Source organism: Sinocyclocheilus anshuiensis, unplaced genomic scaffold, assembly GCF_001515605.1.
Source record: "Sinocyclocheilus anshuiensis isolate Anshui unplaced genomic scaffold, SAMN03320099.WGS_v1.1 scaffold26, whole genome shotgun sequence".
NCBI classification, from domain to species: Eukaryota; Metazoa; Chordata; class Actinopteri; order Cypriniformes; family Cyprinidae; genus Sinocyclocheilus; species Sinocyclocheilus anshuiensis.
In genome coordinates, this window is record NW_015544143.1 from 166517 (window position 1) to 182743 (window position 16227).

Here is a 16227-nt window from a genome sequence, read left to right on the forward strand (position 1 = left end):
ATGAGATGAGGACATGACTGCAGCCGGCAATGAGGCCCAAACCAGCACAGCCAGTGCAAGAAGGCTTCGGCTTTTTCATTTTACTTAACATTATTTTATTTATCCATTATGCTGAAGATACCTTTTTGAAGGATATAGTTTTTTTGTTTGTTTGATTTTTGTTATGTAATTTTGAGGTGTTGTTTTATTTTGGTTTTAGAAAATAAACGTGATTGCTCTCCTCACAAATCAACTCTTTCTTGTTTTTGTTTCATGCTCTCTGTGCCTTGCCCTGGACTTTTATGTCACTTCCTGTCTCCCGTGGTGTTTGTAGTCAGTTTGTAGTCCGTTTGTTCATTGGTTCCCCTTGATTAGTCTCCCCAGGTTTGTCTTGTTTCTTGTTATATATATAGCCCTAGTTTTTCTTTAGTTCCTTGTGAGTTGTTGAATGTAATTGTTGTCTGTTTGCCAGTCATTCTGTTCTTTGTTCCCTTTGGTTTTTGCCTTATTGTTTGTTCTAGTTTTTCCATGAAATACCAGCACATAGATCCTTGCCTCTGCCTGTTTTCCGCAGCTTCTCCACAACGTTACAGTTTTTCACTGGTGTGTCTCTTTGACTAGTGCATCTTTGGGCCTATATTTAGTATAAGTAAAATACTTAAGTATTGTTAAAATCAGATACTCTAAGACTTTTACTCAAATTGTTTTGGAATTGGTGACTTGTAACGTGTAGTGGAGTAATTTTCATTGTAAGGTATCTGTACTTTTACTCAAGTATGGTTTTTAGGTACTCTTTACACCTCTGAATACGTGACTACAACTTAGGTTACTCGTCATCAGTAATGCTTATCTCACGCGGACCCTTAACCCAATCTTTTCATAAAACGTACAGCTCATTTTCTGTCACTCCTGAGTAGGCGATGAAAAGGCAACAGCTGGAAACACTATGGTAAAGTGTAATTTCCCTTCATTAGTCAGCAAGATCTGTCCGAACATGTCCATGAGTCATGAAATTCACTTTTCCCTTGATCACACACAAACATTTTGGCTAGTAGCCAGCGTCAGACTTTATAATTATCAAGCTTGAAGTCCCAGTTCAACTGGCAGCAGTAGACCATTCGAGACTGACATCAGTAGAGCTCAATGAGAAATAATCAATGCAAGAGAGTGAAACTAGAGTCTACAGGCCTCAGAGCATGAATTTGAATCACTTCTTTATATAGTATATTATTGTGTTTCAGGCTCTGGTGGTTTTGTGGAACCTTAAATAAGATGTTTGCAATGTTTTTTTTTTTTAAGCAAGTAAATGTTTTTCAAAGATTCAGAGGGACACAAAAGCATGTGAATAGGCTTCATATTCAAATGACCAGCATGAGTAAGTATGAATCATCGCTCTGATTGTAAATGTGGGTTCTGGGGGTGGATCTGCATAGCATAGGTGTGCAAGAAATCTCAGGTAGGAGGTTTTGGCACCAGGAGTCTGTTGAGCAGACAGGAAGTGAAATTTTTAGGTGGAGATCAATTCAAATGGCTGAATCCTCAGCTGGGAAACTGCAGTGAGATAATTACTCAGGATGACTAATCACCGAAACACAGTTGAATTCAGATTGTGGGAAATTAATCTGCTTGTTGTGGGCATGTGTGACCATGAATGTAAACCTCAAACAGGTTTCTGATACAATACTGTTTCCTTCAGGGTGGTCTTGATGTGGGTTTTTCACGTCTGTAAACAGACAAACGAGGGGGAGGGGGAGGGGGGATTATGGTGATTTTGGCCTGTTGAACTTAAAAATCATAAAACAGTGTCATAATGATCGACTGATATTAAAAGCATGCCTAATTAACATTTTTCAATTACCAACATAATAATATTATTGTTATTATTAATAATAAAAATAATAAAAGCATTGCAGAAAAAGAAACAATTCAAGCTTTCGTCAAGTTCATCCATTTAAAGAAAAAATGTAATATATATAAAATTTATGAGGTACATACATTACATTTATAATGTACTTTTTTTTATAAGACTTATATAATATTTACACTACGGGACATACTATATATAACCATCCAAAATTTGGTCCTTCATTAGCTTTAGTATCATCTAATAGCTATAATTAAATTGAACTATTATTATTATTTTTTAGCTTAATGAGATATTTTCATCTTTATTCAATGTTTATTGCTAGGAAAACACATTGATCAGGAATTAAATGTCTAACATTTTGGTAACAGGCTTGAATACAAATACAATCCTCATAAAATAATAATGTAAAATATATTGTTAGACTTCTTGAGATGGACAAACTACATTTTCTGAGGGTTAAACAGCTCCTGTCTGTGACCATGTGTTCAAAAAAGAACATAATTTGCCCTTCTCTGCTTTATGGTGACTAACAGTTGACTTACAGAGGAAGTCTCTAGGGTGTTTAGATGCACAGTCAGTAATGAATTGTTTCCGGGGACACTTGTACTTGGGATTTAACATGGAGCCTTTGGGTTAACAGCCCAGATCCCTAATCATCCAGCTATCAGCACTTCCTGAACAGTTGTCAGTGTGTGGTGTCATTTCCCCCACCTGAAACATCTGAAACAGAAACAGTTTGATTGAATCTTTTTCAGACTGACATGTAGGTGTGAATGCACGTGTCAAAGAGAGACTTTGTCCTCTCACAATTGTTGTGCGCAGAGGCTGAAATCAGACACACGTTAACACACAAACTAGTCGCACATCTGAAGACAAGAGATGGGTTTAGAATGCATTCTCTCTGGTTTTTATTCAGGTTCTTTAGGAAGAGTTCGGTTTGGAATTACAAAATGCACTGGTAGAAATAGCAGAGATAGAGACAGAGACAGAGAGAGAAAAAAGGGGGATTTTTCATAGCCAGAATAAATGTGTAACATCACCAGGTTCAGGCAGCCCCTTTCACAGCTCAACATCAGCAAAAGGGTTTTGGATTTCTTCTTAAATCAGTGATGTGCAGCCCTCATACTTCAGAGTTACTGGATATCTTTTCACTTTTTTTTTTTAAATTCTGTAATACATTTCCACAGCATGTTGTGTGCTCACCTTACCCACGATTCTCAGAGAACAGTTGGCAATAGAAACAAACAAACATTCTATGAGTTTTATCATGTTTCCTGTATTATTTTATTTGATTTTTTCCCTCTTGGTGCTCTTTTTTCATTTTTAAAAATAGAAGAAAAAAGGAACACATTGCTCATAAAAACATCTAACTATATTTATACATATATACTCTTTTTCTTTATATTTCTTTTAATATTTTATAATTCCTGAAGTTGACTTGTTAACCCACATAGTGGCATGCACGTTGCACATGCAAATCAGTAATTAAATACCTCTCTTTATCATGGTCTTTTTTTCTCTTTAAACTTCCTCTTTTGCTTTTAAATGGTTCAGGTCAATAGTAATATGGATGGCGGGTGGGATATGGGTGATTAAGTAGAGATGGGACGGGTTTGTGGGTGCCACGGTGACAGTGGTTGCACGCTCGCAGGAACTCCCCTCATACTCACACATTCACACCACATGCTTATTTCCCCTTCAACACATACGAGTGCTGTGAAGAAACCCACTCCTGCTGACAGGGCTGAAAACACACTTCCTGTCCTGTGATCCACTTCTTCTAGAGAAGCGCAACATTAGTTTCTCTTTTAAGTGAAATCTGTTTCTCTCTTTTAACTCTACATGTTTTTTGTTTGTTTGTTTTTAGTTGAGAGCAAAGCATCTATTCTGGCATTGGTGCATTTAAAGGGATCTTTCACTTCAAACCGAAAACTGTCATCATTAACTCACCCTAATATCGTATGACTTTCTTTCATTTGCGGAAAGAAGATATTTTGAAGAAAACAGCAATATTGGACCCCACTGACTATAATTGTACACACTAAAAATACTGATATTGTTATGAAATATCTTCTTTTGTGCTCCGCAGAAGAAAGAAAGTCATACAGATTTGGAACGGCATGACAGTGAATGATGACAATTTTCATTTCTGTGTGAACTACTCCTTTAATTGTGTAATAATTATGTTGTTATTATAATTATGACTATGTAATAATTATGTTTTAATTATTGTTCCTATGAGCATTACGATTATTACATTTATATGAAAAGAATTTGTCTTCAGTATTAATGATCAATATAAGCTCAATATCGAATCAGCAATGTGGTTGAATGAAGAAACCATGACATGCATAAAGAACAGGAGGAAATGAAACAGAAAGGATCATGGCAATGCTGAAGAAAGAGGATGAAAACACAGAGAGTTGCAGGAAGTTTATGAATGAGATATACAAGAGTTACAGAAGAGAAAGAGATCGATAGGCCCAACAAAACAACTTAGATAGACATGGATAGACAGTCGAGGTACAAACATGATGACCCTCTTCGTTTTCGCCATGGCTTCGTATCTACGGTCGTGTAACGGCGATGGAAAACTGTTAATTTAAGGCACTATAAAACGACTTGCCTTCAAATCAGCTCGCAGACACACGCGCACACACTCACAGACGACCGTCCCACTGTCACATGGATGAACCCAACCCTCCGATCTTCTGGAAAAAGTGGCGATGGATTCGTATCCGATCTTGGATTTGGATCAGATGAAGATGATAATGGAGTATGCCATGGTAAATGCTGAGCAGAAATGGATTGGCAAACCCAGCACTAAATTACCCAAGGTGCACAATATCATTTGAATCCCTTTGACAAGATGTTTTTTTTTTTTTGGCATGCACATTGCCTGCGCTGGCCACAGCTGTGCCTCAAGTTCTCGCGCTCATACATACAGGAAAAAAACTACATTACCCATCACCCCCCTCCCTTTTCTCCGGTTCCCCCACACATTAGCATGCACACACATGTAATTCTGTTCTGTACAAAGGGAGACCACAGGAAGTGGTGTAGCTACATAGAGGGTGACTTGTTTTGGCAGCACTCAACCATTGAAGGAAAGCCCTTATTTCGTATGAAACAGAAAGAAAATACAGCTTTGTTCCACTACGACGATACGAAACAAACAACACGTGCTCAAATGCAAGTGTGTTGTGCATCTACGATGATTCACTTGTGTGTTGCAAACTGAAAATGGCCTTCTGTTGGGACAGAAAATGAAGATGCGAGTCAAAAACAGAAAGCAATAAAGGCATTGACACTGAGAGCAAAAGAGGGTCAGAACTAAACTGATGAACAAGCACAGCCAAAAAGAGATGCACCGGTCGTAATTATATTCGTAAACTCTTAAAGGGACAGTGCACCCAACAAAGAAAATTCCTGATATCATTCATTCAACCTCATTTATCTAAACCAAGATGACTTAATTTCTTCTGTGATAAAAATTGAATCTAATTTTGTGCTATATTTAAACTCCCCATGAATGAATGGAATACTGCAATGTTTATTATAAATTATTTATCCATGCACATCATTTTCTTTTTAATTCATGTGCCCTTTATTCAAAACAAACTTCTAACCTGTCACTAACATGAGATCACAGCAATTAGCAAACTTTAATTCTCCAATCAATTCTTGATTGGAAAAACATGCATTTTTTCACCTCAATGTTTTATTTGTATATGAATAATATACACAATAGTAATATCACAATAGAATTGTGCAATTTACTTTTCATTCTAAATTTAAGCCTTTAAGCGAACTAGATCTTTCTAATTTGTTAATTAATCATTCTGACAGGTTCTGTCAATCGGTTCAACTAATTTCTAAAATATTTAGTTAATAACTTTTATTTAAGTCTGTTTCTCACACAAACCTATTGTATGGCTTATAAAACTTGGAATATAGTCATATGGACTACTTATATGGAGCTTTTGTATCCTTTTTGAAGCTTAAACGCCTCAATTCTTACTCATTTTAACTGCATTGAAAAAAGCAACTGGAATAATCCTTGAACATCTCTCCTTTTCTGTTCTACAGAAGAAAGTAAATCATAATGGTTTGGAATGTGATGAAGGTGAGTAAATGATGACAGAATTCTCTTTTTTTGGGTGAACTGTTCCCTAAAAAACCACAACCTTCTGCTATCTCTTTATAATGAATAAAAAAATCAAATTGTATTAATAATCTATCGATCCACATCTTGAGCTAAAATGGAGCAAATTTCCTGCATTTCAAGTGTTTTCGGCAACAGAATACAAGACCAAGAGAACTTCTAAATGGGAATTATATTAACCATGCAAAAGGTCAAGCTAACATTCATGCCTGACAAAAATAAGCCTTCCTGTCCTTTTGCTAAAGACCTGAGAAGTAGAACAATCCCTCCGATGTTCGATGCAACTCTCTGAACGAGCAGGGTGAGACAAATCAAAAAATGGCTGCCATCCACTTGAGGAAGCATTGCTAAGAGAGACAGAGAGCCTAGATGGACACCTTGACAGAACTTGCTTGTCATTTCCCTTCATTACTCTCAGAGTAACTGGGATCTTCCCCCATCATATAACCGTGCCTCCCTGTCTTTAAAAAGCCCAGCAGACAGCGCAGACATGGGGACTTGTTAAGGCGTAGTGTGAGTCCATCACATTAAGAGAGAGATAGAGGGGAGAGGGAAGAGAGGCAGGGGAAAGGTTAGTGTGCGACACTAGAACAGAAGGCACTGTGGCTCTGCAGGTTCATCTAGACCCATGGGCATCAAACCAGGGGCTAACTGGGGGCCAGCTGTAGGTAAATGTGGGCCGAACATAAACAAACACCCAGAAAACAGTGGTTTCCTCCCTAAAAGTCTTGAATATGGGTTGGCAAGGAGAAGGGATCAAATGAAATGACACTATTCGTATTTTTAAGAAAACAAGTACTGTGGATTCCATATGACTCTGGGACAGAAGATAAGAAAAGGAGAAAATACAGAACCGCCCAACTGACTTCAAGATTAGATGAATGAGATGAGCTATTCTGAAATAAGAGAGTGTTTAATGTTGAAAACCTAATGAATCCTTTCGGCTTCATATACTGACTTCTCGAGGAGAAATTTCTGCATCTTTTTAACTTTTTTTCTGGTATCCCATAAAGAAAAATCATAAATGAGATCTCTTCAACATCTCAATAGTGCGACCTAGAGATAAAATTGAGAATCCTGAGAAAAAGATCTCACACGTGTCTCCTGTAGAATTTCAAAAACACTCTGTGATTTGCTAACACAAAGTCTGCAATCAAAAGTCAAAGATATGCTACCCACATCTCATTTGTGTCTATTTTTTTCTAAGGATTTAGGAGAATAAAATTATCTGGAGGGGAAAGCCTGTTGTAATGGGATTTCATAAACATTTGACTTTTCTGATGTTTTGAGATGGTCCGATGGGTGGGGGTCAGCTGGACGGGTTCAGCGACAGTAGGGGAGGCTGAATAGGCCGCACCTCTACACCCCTGTGAGATATATGTTTGGCTGTATCATTGTATCCTGAGCAGAAGGAGGGGGGGGGTCTCAGATTGAGCAGGCAGCCAAAGACATAACAAGCTGCCCGTGGCAGGGAATAGGAAGGCAGGGTGGAAGAACCGTTTCCAGTTACGTGATCAAAGACTACCCAGGTCAAAATTCTCAAAAAACTCGGAAAAAAAAGTCAAAGGCGAGCTTCGACAGACCTGCTTATGTCACCTGTCAGGGGACAGTTCTGCAAAATCTAAAGTTCTTCAAGTGCCCTCTGGCGACCGCATTTTTATAAGGGATTGTTTGTCCGTAGTCTAGCCTGGCTTAAGCTGCGCAACAGCACCACAACATGGACAAAATACTAACTTGCACTAACTCTACATTAGCTGTGAAATAATTCAAGGGGTTAAAAACTGACCCTCTATAAAACGGTTTCTTCAGATCACACTGTTGTGTGACCATCTTTTTCTGTCAAGAAATAAATATGGAATGGACCCTGAATTTGTCTGAAAAACTCTGACACAAAAACTGTCCGAGGGTATCCTGAATGCCCCAACTCTCTCTTTTAAAACATTCATGAGCTCTGACCTGAACTATCACTGAGAGCAAAAGAGGGTCAGAACTAAACTGATGAACAAGCAGAGCCAAAGCATGAGGCACCAGTCTTAATTATATTTGTAAACTCTTAAAGGGACAGCGCACCCAACAATGGAAATTCTTGATTTATTCATTTATTCACCCTCATTTATCTAAACCAAGATGAATTGATTTCTTCTGTAATAAAACTTTGGAATAGTGCAATGTTTATTATAATTGATTTATCCATGCACATAATAGTGCAATGTCTATTATAAATTATTTATCCATGCACAGTTTTTTTTTTAATTCATGTGTCCTTGTAATCTTTATTCAAAAGCATAAACTTCCAACCTGTCACTAACATGAGACCGCAGCAATTAGCAAATTCCAACACTCCAATCAATTCTCGATGGACAAAAACTCCTAACTTACATTTTTTCTGCTCAATATGTTTTATTTGTATATACATCATAATGATAAAAATAAAAAGTGATAGCAATTTTCTTTTCATGCCAAATTTAAAGTCTTCAAGCCTTCCAGTGAACTAAAGCTTTCTCATTTTTAAATCAATAATTCTAACAGGTTCTGTCAATTGGTTCAACCAATTTTAAAATATTTCGTGAATAACTAGTATTTTAGTCTGTCTCTCACACGAACCTATTGTATGGCTTATAAAACTTGGAATATATTCACAGACTTTTATATGGTGCTTTTGTGTCCTTTTCAAAGCTTAAAAGCCTCAATCCTTATTCGATTTAACTGCACTGAAAAGAGCAACTAGAATAATTCTTTAACATCTCTCCTTTTCTATTCTACAGAAGAAAGAATATCATAATAGTTTAGAATGAGATGCGAGTAAATGATGACAGAATTTTCCTTTTTCTGGGTGAACTGTTCCTTTAAAAACCACAACCTTCGGCTATCTCTTTTTTTATTAATACAAATCAAACCATATTAATAATCTATCGATCCACATCTTGAGCTAAAATGGAGCAAATTTCCTGCATTTCAAGTGTTTTCGGCAAAAGAATACAAGACCAAGAGAACTTCTAAATGGGAATTATATTAACCATGCAAAAGGTCTAACTAACCTTCATGCCTGACAAAAATAAGCCTTCCTGTCCTTTTGCTAAAGACCTGAGAAGTAGAACAATCCCTCCGATGTTCGATGCAACTCTCTGAACGAGCAGGGTGAGACAAATCAAAAAATGGCTGCCTTCCACTTGAGGAAGCATTGCTAAGAGAGACAGAGCGCCGAGATGGACACCCTGACAGAACTTGGTTGTCGTTTCCCTTCATTACTCTCAGAGTAACTGGGATCTTCCCCCATCATATAACCGTGCCTCCCTGTCTTTAAAAAGCCCAGCAGACAGCGCAGACATGGGGACTTGTTAAGGCGTAGTGTGAGTCCATCACATTAAGAGAGAGATAGAGGGGAGAGGGAAGAGAGGCAGGGGAAGGGTTAGTGTGCGACACTAGAACAGAAGGCACTGTGGCTCTGCAGGTTCATCTAGACCCATGGGTATCAAACCAGGGGCTAACTGGGGGCCAGCTGTGGGCCGAACATCAACAAACACCCAGAAAACAGTGGTTTCCTCCCTAAAACTCTTGGATATGGGTTAGCAAGGAAAAGGGATCAAACGAAATGACACTATTCATGTTTAAAACCGTTTTCAAGAAAACAAGTAGTGTGGATTTTATATGACTCTGGGACAGAATGAAGGTAAGAAAACACAGAACCGCCCAACTGACTTCACAATTAGATGAATGCAGTGAGTTATTCTGAGATATTGTTATCTGCTTAAAGTGAGTGTTGAGTTAAGTTGAAAACCTAACGAATCCTTGTGGTTTCATATAATGACTGCTTGAGGAGAAATTAGGCAAAAAGACAGTCTCTTTTGAACTTTTTCTGATATCCCCATAAAGACAAAATCATAAATGAGATCTCTTTAACATCTCAATAGTTACTCCTAGAGATAAAATGGAGACTTTCTGAGTTTTTCTCCTGAGATAAAGATCTCACACGAGTCTCCTCTAGAGTTTCAATTAAGCTCAGTGATTTGCTAACATGAAGTCTGCAATCAAAAGCCAAAGATTTCAAAGATGCTAACCACATTAATTTTACAGATATATATTCATACCACATCTTAACAAATGTCTCATCTGTGTCTATTTTGATTTTTTCTAAGGATTTAGGAGAAACACATGAGACAAAGTTGATACTTGAGTTGATACTGAGCTCCACAAGTCTCCTGAGCTATAAAAGAGTAACGTATGCACAATAAAATTATCCTCTGAGGGGAAAAGCCTGTTGTACTGGGATATTTCATAAACATTTGGTCTTTTCTGATGTTTTGAGATGGTCCGATGGGTGGGGGTCAGCTGGACGGGTTCAGTGACAGTAGGAGAGGCTGAATAGGCCGCACCTTTACACCCCTGTGAGATATATGTTTGGCTGTATTGTTGTATCCTGAGCAGAAGGGGGGAAGGGTCTCAGATTGAGCAGGCAGCCAAAGACATAACAAGCTGCCCATGGCAGGGAACAGGAAGGCAGGGTGGAAGAATCTTTTCCAGTTACTTGATCAAAGACTACCCAAGTCAAAATTCTCAAAAAACTCGTCGGAAAAAAAAGTCAAAGGCAAGCTTCGACAGACCTGCTACGTCACTGTCGGGGGACAGTTCTGCAAAATCGAAAGTTCTGCAAGCGCCCTCTGGCAACCGTATTTTCATAAGGGATTGTTTGTCCATAGTCTAGCCTGGCTTAAGCTGTGCAACAGCACCACAACATGGACAAAGAGTAAACAACAACATTCATCGCCCAAAATACTAACTTGCACTAACTCTACATTAGCTGTGAAATAATTCAAGGGGTTGAAAACTGACCCTCAATAAAACAGTTTCTTCAGACCACACTGTTGTGTGACCATCTTTTTCTGTCGAGAAATAAATATGGAATGGACCCTGAATTTGTCTGAAAAACTCTAAAAATACCCGAGGGTATCCTGAATGCTCCAACTCTCTCTTTTGAAACATTCATGAGCTCTGACCCGAACTATTCACTACAGATAGGAATATTCTGCTCAGCTGAGGTCACAAGTACGTAAACTTCAGGATGCTATCAAGGGCGCATCCTTATAGACTTCAGTCTGTGGTGAATAGAATGAAAATAAACGCAAAGAGTTTGAAACAAGATGGCCACAACAGACAAAACCCTCGAAAACAAGACAACAAAGTCACATGACCACCTCTATCTTCATCAGCATCAGCATCAGCATCACCGTCATCTTCATCAATTGCATTAAGATAGTTTTCATTATAAAACTATTGTTATTGACAATAGCAAATGAAGCCCTCAGAAAGGAGAAAGTCTCTCACCCCGTTTCTCTCTCTGTTCGCAGTCATGGCCGACAGAGCCGTAATGAGGGAGGTTTCACCCTTCAGGCAAGTTTTTAGTGCAATCCAAAGTAATAATAAACAGTGCAGAACATCATCTGGGATCCTCAGATGGATATAACATAGAAAACACCACCTATAAACTCCATCTGCACATAAAGATCTGTAGACATGGCAAGAGCAACAGGGAGAAAACGAGAGAAAGAACTTCCAACTGAACGGAAAAAAAGAGAGCTATCACCCCCCCTACCCACAGTAAATCTTCTGTCTGTTAAATGTATTTATATATATTTATATATATATATATATATATATATATATTTTAAATCAATCATGCAAGTTTCCATCAGATTTTAGTCCAAAAATATCAAAGAAAGCTGAGCAAATGCAACAGAATAACCAAGCTCCAAATGTTCAAAAAGAAGAAGTAATCAATTGAAGACATTCTGAAGAGGAAATAGTCTTTCCGTCCCTCCCTCATCTGCCATTTTGTTCTTTTTCCGCTGTCTTATCCTTGTCAGGACCGAGTGGCAGTTTGTGGGTGGGGTTTCAGTGTGCCACGCCCACCCGCCTCCTCACGCCTGCTCTGAGTCCTTTCATATGCCATGCCTCTCTGACGGTAAACCCCTCCCCCAGGTGATGAGGTCACTCAGCATCTTGAGTTGGTAACAGTAAACGCAGATGATAAAACTCATCAATATTGGCCAGCACATGGGGCTGGTTTTGCAGTAGGTAGAGCTCTCGTTCACAAGAGCACTTACTTTTTCTTCAACAATGTCTATTTTTTCCTTCCCTTTTTATTTTTTGGGTCTTTTTAAGAGGCATAGATGTGAGGGGGAAAATGGGTTCTGGCTTTATTTTCAAAATTCCTTTTTTTTTTCTGATCGACAGAGGATGTTGCTCCTCATTTTTTCCATCGGGCAAGAAGAAATCGGTCTTGCTCAGTCTGGAGTGGAGCATTTAAACACAACGACTCTGATCTTTAAAGTTCAGTCCATCTAAACGCAACCACTCCATTTGTCGCTCATACGCTCCCATTCCTTTGCGTGCTGAGCAGCATGGGAAACGTAGTCCAGAGAGCAGGAGAAAGTATTAGAGAGAGAGGGAGTAGGGGAGCTGTATGTGCTGCTCCAATGTTCAGAGTCTCACAATGGTCCATTCGCCCTGTTTGCGTTTCCCCTTCTGCCCCCCTCTCTCCCTGCTGCGGTGCATAAACATCTTGGTTTAAGTCCAGTGGCGCCCCCTCCTGGTCACCCTGCACACTAACACCAATCATCCTCGTCCGTCTCGCTATATTGTTCGTGCAACCCCTTCCGGGGCCCACGGCCATGGGGTGGCCGGTGTGGGCCTGGGTGGGGGCCGCGCCGGTGCGGGGAGGGTGAGGAGGAACGGTAGCCGTTAGACATACGGCGTGGGTGCGAGGGAGGCCCATGAAGAGCAGTCCTTGGCGATCGGGGATGCGGGTGTGAATGATGGTGGGGGTTGCCCTGTGATAGACTCTGCTCGTAGGCAGGCGGCTCATGGTGGCGCTCGTACTCATAGTCCCGATCGTAGAAAGGTCCGTCGCCCTCTAGGCTGTCAGGCGGCGGACCCCAGCGGCCGTGACGTGGGGACCTGGGCGATGCATGCCTGGGGGAGCGCGGGGAGGCGTGCTGGGGTGAGGCGTGGCGGGAGGGTGGACGATGGTAGGGTGGTTCGTGACCTGATGGAGAGAATTGTTGCGGGGAAGGGGAATGGAGTCTACCCTGGCCCGGGGAGCCGTACGGAGGCTTGCGGACGGCAGGGGAGTAGGTGACATGAGGACGCGGTGTAGACGGTGTCTGGGGCAACTGCCGACGGCCACGCCGGGGGGTGCTGGTCCCCGACGTCGAGGGAACGGGGCTTCCACTCACAGAACTACTGCCCTACATGAAAATTAAAACAAGGCAAATAAAAAAACACCACAAAATTAACGTCAAACAAAAGAGGAGCACACACCGGCAAGAGGAGGAGGTGGAGGAGGAAGAGGAGAGATAGACAAGGGAGAGTAAGTGAGAGAAAGTGAGAGAGAATAAAGGTGTGTGGAAACAACAACATCAATAAAACCAGAAAGAAACAAACCGGCAATGAGGCAAAACAGCAGACACAGAGAAGCCACAAGTCACATCGAGAAAAATGGACAGAAACCACAGTGATAAAAGAAGATAAACAAAAGAATAACACAAAAAAAGAGAAACTGATTTCAGTAAGCAGTCATGATAAGGTCACAGGTGTACATATGCTGTCTGGTTACAGTCTTCCCACGTGGACCCACACCTGTGTACTCCAGATACCTTTCATCCCTCAGGCTCCTCATTGCAGGTTACTGTAAAGATCTAAACCATGGACTTATGCACATAAATGTCTACCTGTGCCGAATGAAGTGAATAAAGGAATGCTTTAAAATGATGTTCAAGGGTTTTACTCTTTTGTAATGGTCACATCATGAAATATGTTATAAACAATTTTTATAAAAAGTTTGAATGGTGATGTTTCTGCCTCTGTCAGTACTCAAACTTTACGTCTGAAATATTTTTTTTAATGCGTTAAACAGCACATATGAATAGCAGAAGTTAATGTTATTTTTACTAGACCTAAAAAAATTGTTCAACATATTATATAAACATACTCTAGCTTTCAGAGTGGAAAACCTTCTCCAGTCCAAAAAAGACTATCTACTGAAAATAAACTGCAACACCTCATTTCAGAATAGTACATGATCGCCCACAAATATTGTGCTATTGTTTTGTTTGGCTTCGTATAGCTCTTCTTAGTCATCTTAAAGATCTCAATATAAGGAAACAGTGAAAGTATATATATTATTGCTTATTTTATATGTGAAGAAATTAGGATAACAGAAGCAATAATCATAACAAAGGCTTTTTCAAGCAGCAAAAAATAGCCAGAGAAAAGGTGGGAAATGTCTGGGTTAAAGTAAATCACACTGTTATTAGAGTAAGAAACCTTGATTAAAATTATAAGTGGAGATCAGGGAAAGAAACACATTTAATCTGACATAACCCTTTTATGTACTATTGTGAGGAAATTCTAAAAAATAATGCTGAATATGTGCATAATATTAAAGTGGTATTTCAGCGAGTGTCTGCCCCACCTGTCTATGCCCTCTCCCCTCACTCGGTGAGCGGGACCAGTGGCGATCAGATCTGTCGTGTGGATGGCGGTGGTAGTCACGCTCATGACTGCACCGCTCCTTATCCACCGAGCTGTGGTGGTGATGATGATGATGGTGGTGGCGACGGTCTTTTGCACGACCCCGTTCTCGTTCTCTCTCTTTAGGTGGGAGGTCACCTGACTGTGTAGTGGTGCTAAGATCCGTGCCCAGACCTGCCAAAGCCAACACAGAAATGAAATGAGATAGCACTAGAGAGGAACATCAAACCCAGTTGCTGTCTAAGTGAGGATGGATTATGAAGGGGTTTCGAATGACATGATGGTGAGTAAAAAATGTGAATTCATTTTTTTTAACGGTGACACTTTATTTATTCTTTTTTTCTTTTTGTTGACTATAAGTAACTACATGTCAACTAAATGATTGTTAGGGGGTCAGTAGAATAAGTTGACGTACTTGTAAAGTTAGTTATACATCAAAATAAAGTGTTAGTAGATATTGAGAAGACAGTCTACTCATACTCTAATGACTGGTAGTTGACATGTAGTTGCAAAGTTACATATAGTTGTCTAAAGTGGACTATCAAAATAAAGTGTTACTGACACAGTTGTTTCTCATAATATTTACAGAACTTATTAATTTTAAAAACCTGTGTCTGCGTCTGTATAGCGGGCGAGGGATCTCTCTGAGGTGCGGTGACTGCGGTCTCTCTCCCGGTCTCGATCTCGTTGTCTTCTTTGCGGACCATGTCGGTGACCCTCTTCTGACACCACCCGTTCCAAAGAGTAATCGTCCAATCGCACGCCTCGACCTGAACGTCCGTGGACCAATGAGGATGTAGAACGGCGCATTGGACTTGTGTCTGTGATGGTCTACAGAAAATAAATGAAAGACAGTTTATAAAACCAAAAGTTTATATTGATGTGTGTTTTTTCATAGAGCAGCTTGATCATATGCAGTGGTACAAGTGCATTTGTGTGCGTGATTGAAAACATTTGAATGTAATTCGGTTAACAGTAACACTCAGCCCATTCCACGCCCACAGAGAAAACCAAGGCACAGGTATATCCGTCATGCTCAGTGAAGACAGAAAGAGAAATAGTAATACAGAGAGAGAATAACAGACAGACAGATACAAAGATTCACAGACAGACAGACAGACAGACAGACAGACAGACAGATAGATAGATAGATAGATAGATAGATAGATAGATAGATAGATAGATCATGCCTTACATGCACTGCAGCTTTTCTAATTCAAGCGGAACCATTAAATACTCGTTGTCTTTCTCTGCCTTAGCTAAACACACAGCACCCAATCCAGCAAAATAAAGTTTAGCACATTTGTCCATGCACACACCCGGAGACATGATGGTCAACATGATAATCTATAACATGTGTGGACGCACAAAGACAGACTTGGGCACATATCCTTGGGCACATATCCTGCTCTAAACATGATCTGAAAACTGAAATAACCCTTCATGCTTTTCTTTTCACTCACACACATAATGATTTATGCCATGCGCCTTATTGAAACATGCTAACAACATGACCGTTATTGGCAGCAGGATTTCCTGTTTGAAATCCATGCGTCAAGAACTACGAGACAGCAAAAGCTCCCCATGTTCCCAGGACCAGAAATACAGAGATAAGATACAGGCAGACATACACATACACACACACACACACACACACACACACACACACACACATACACACACACAC

The 16227-nt window shown here is 39.9% G+C and overlaps 1 protein-coding gene across 1 annotated transcript in view; it reads right to left on the reverse strand.

Moving 5' to 3' along the window:
- Positions 1-11676: 11676 nt before the first annotated feature.
- The window catches only part of LOC107695065 (voltage-dependent P/Q-type calcium channel subunit alpha-1A-like), a 142387-nt gene continuing 137836 nt past the window's right edge, over positions 11677-16227 (reverse strand). Inside the window, exons 50-52 of the mRNA XM_016494851.1 lie at positions 15149-15371; positions 14482-14714; positions 11677-13255 (exon numbers count right to left, since the gene is read on the reverse strand). Coding sequence (XP_016350337.1) covers positions 12614-13255; positions 14482-14714; positions 15149-15371 — 1098 coding nt within the window. The 3' untranslated portion in view covers positions 11677-12613. The remainder of the gene's footprint in view (positions 13256-14481; positions 14715-15148; positions 15372-16227) is intronic.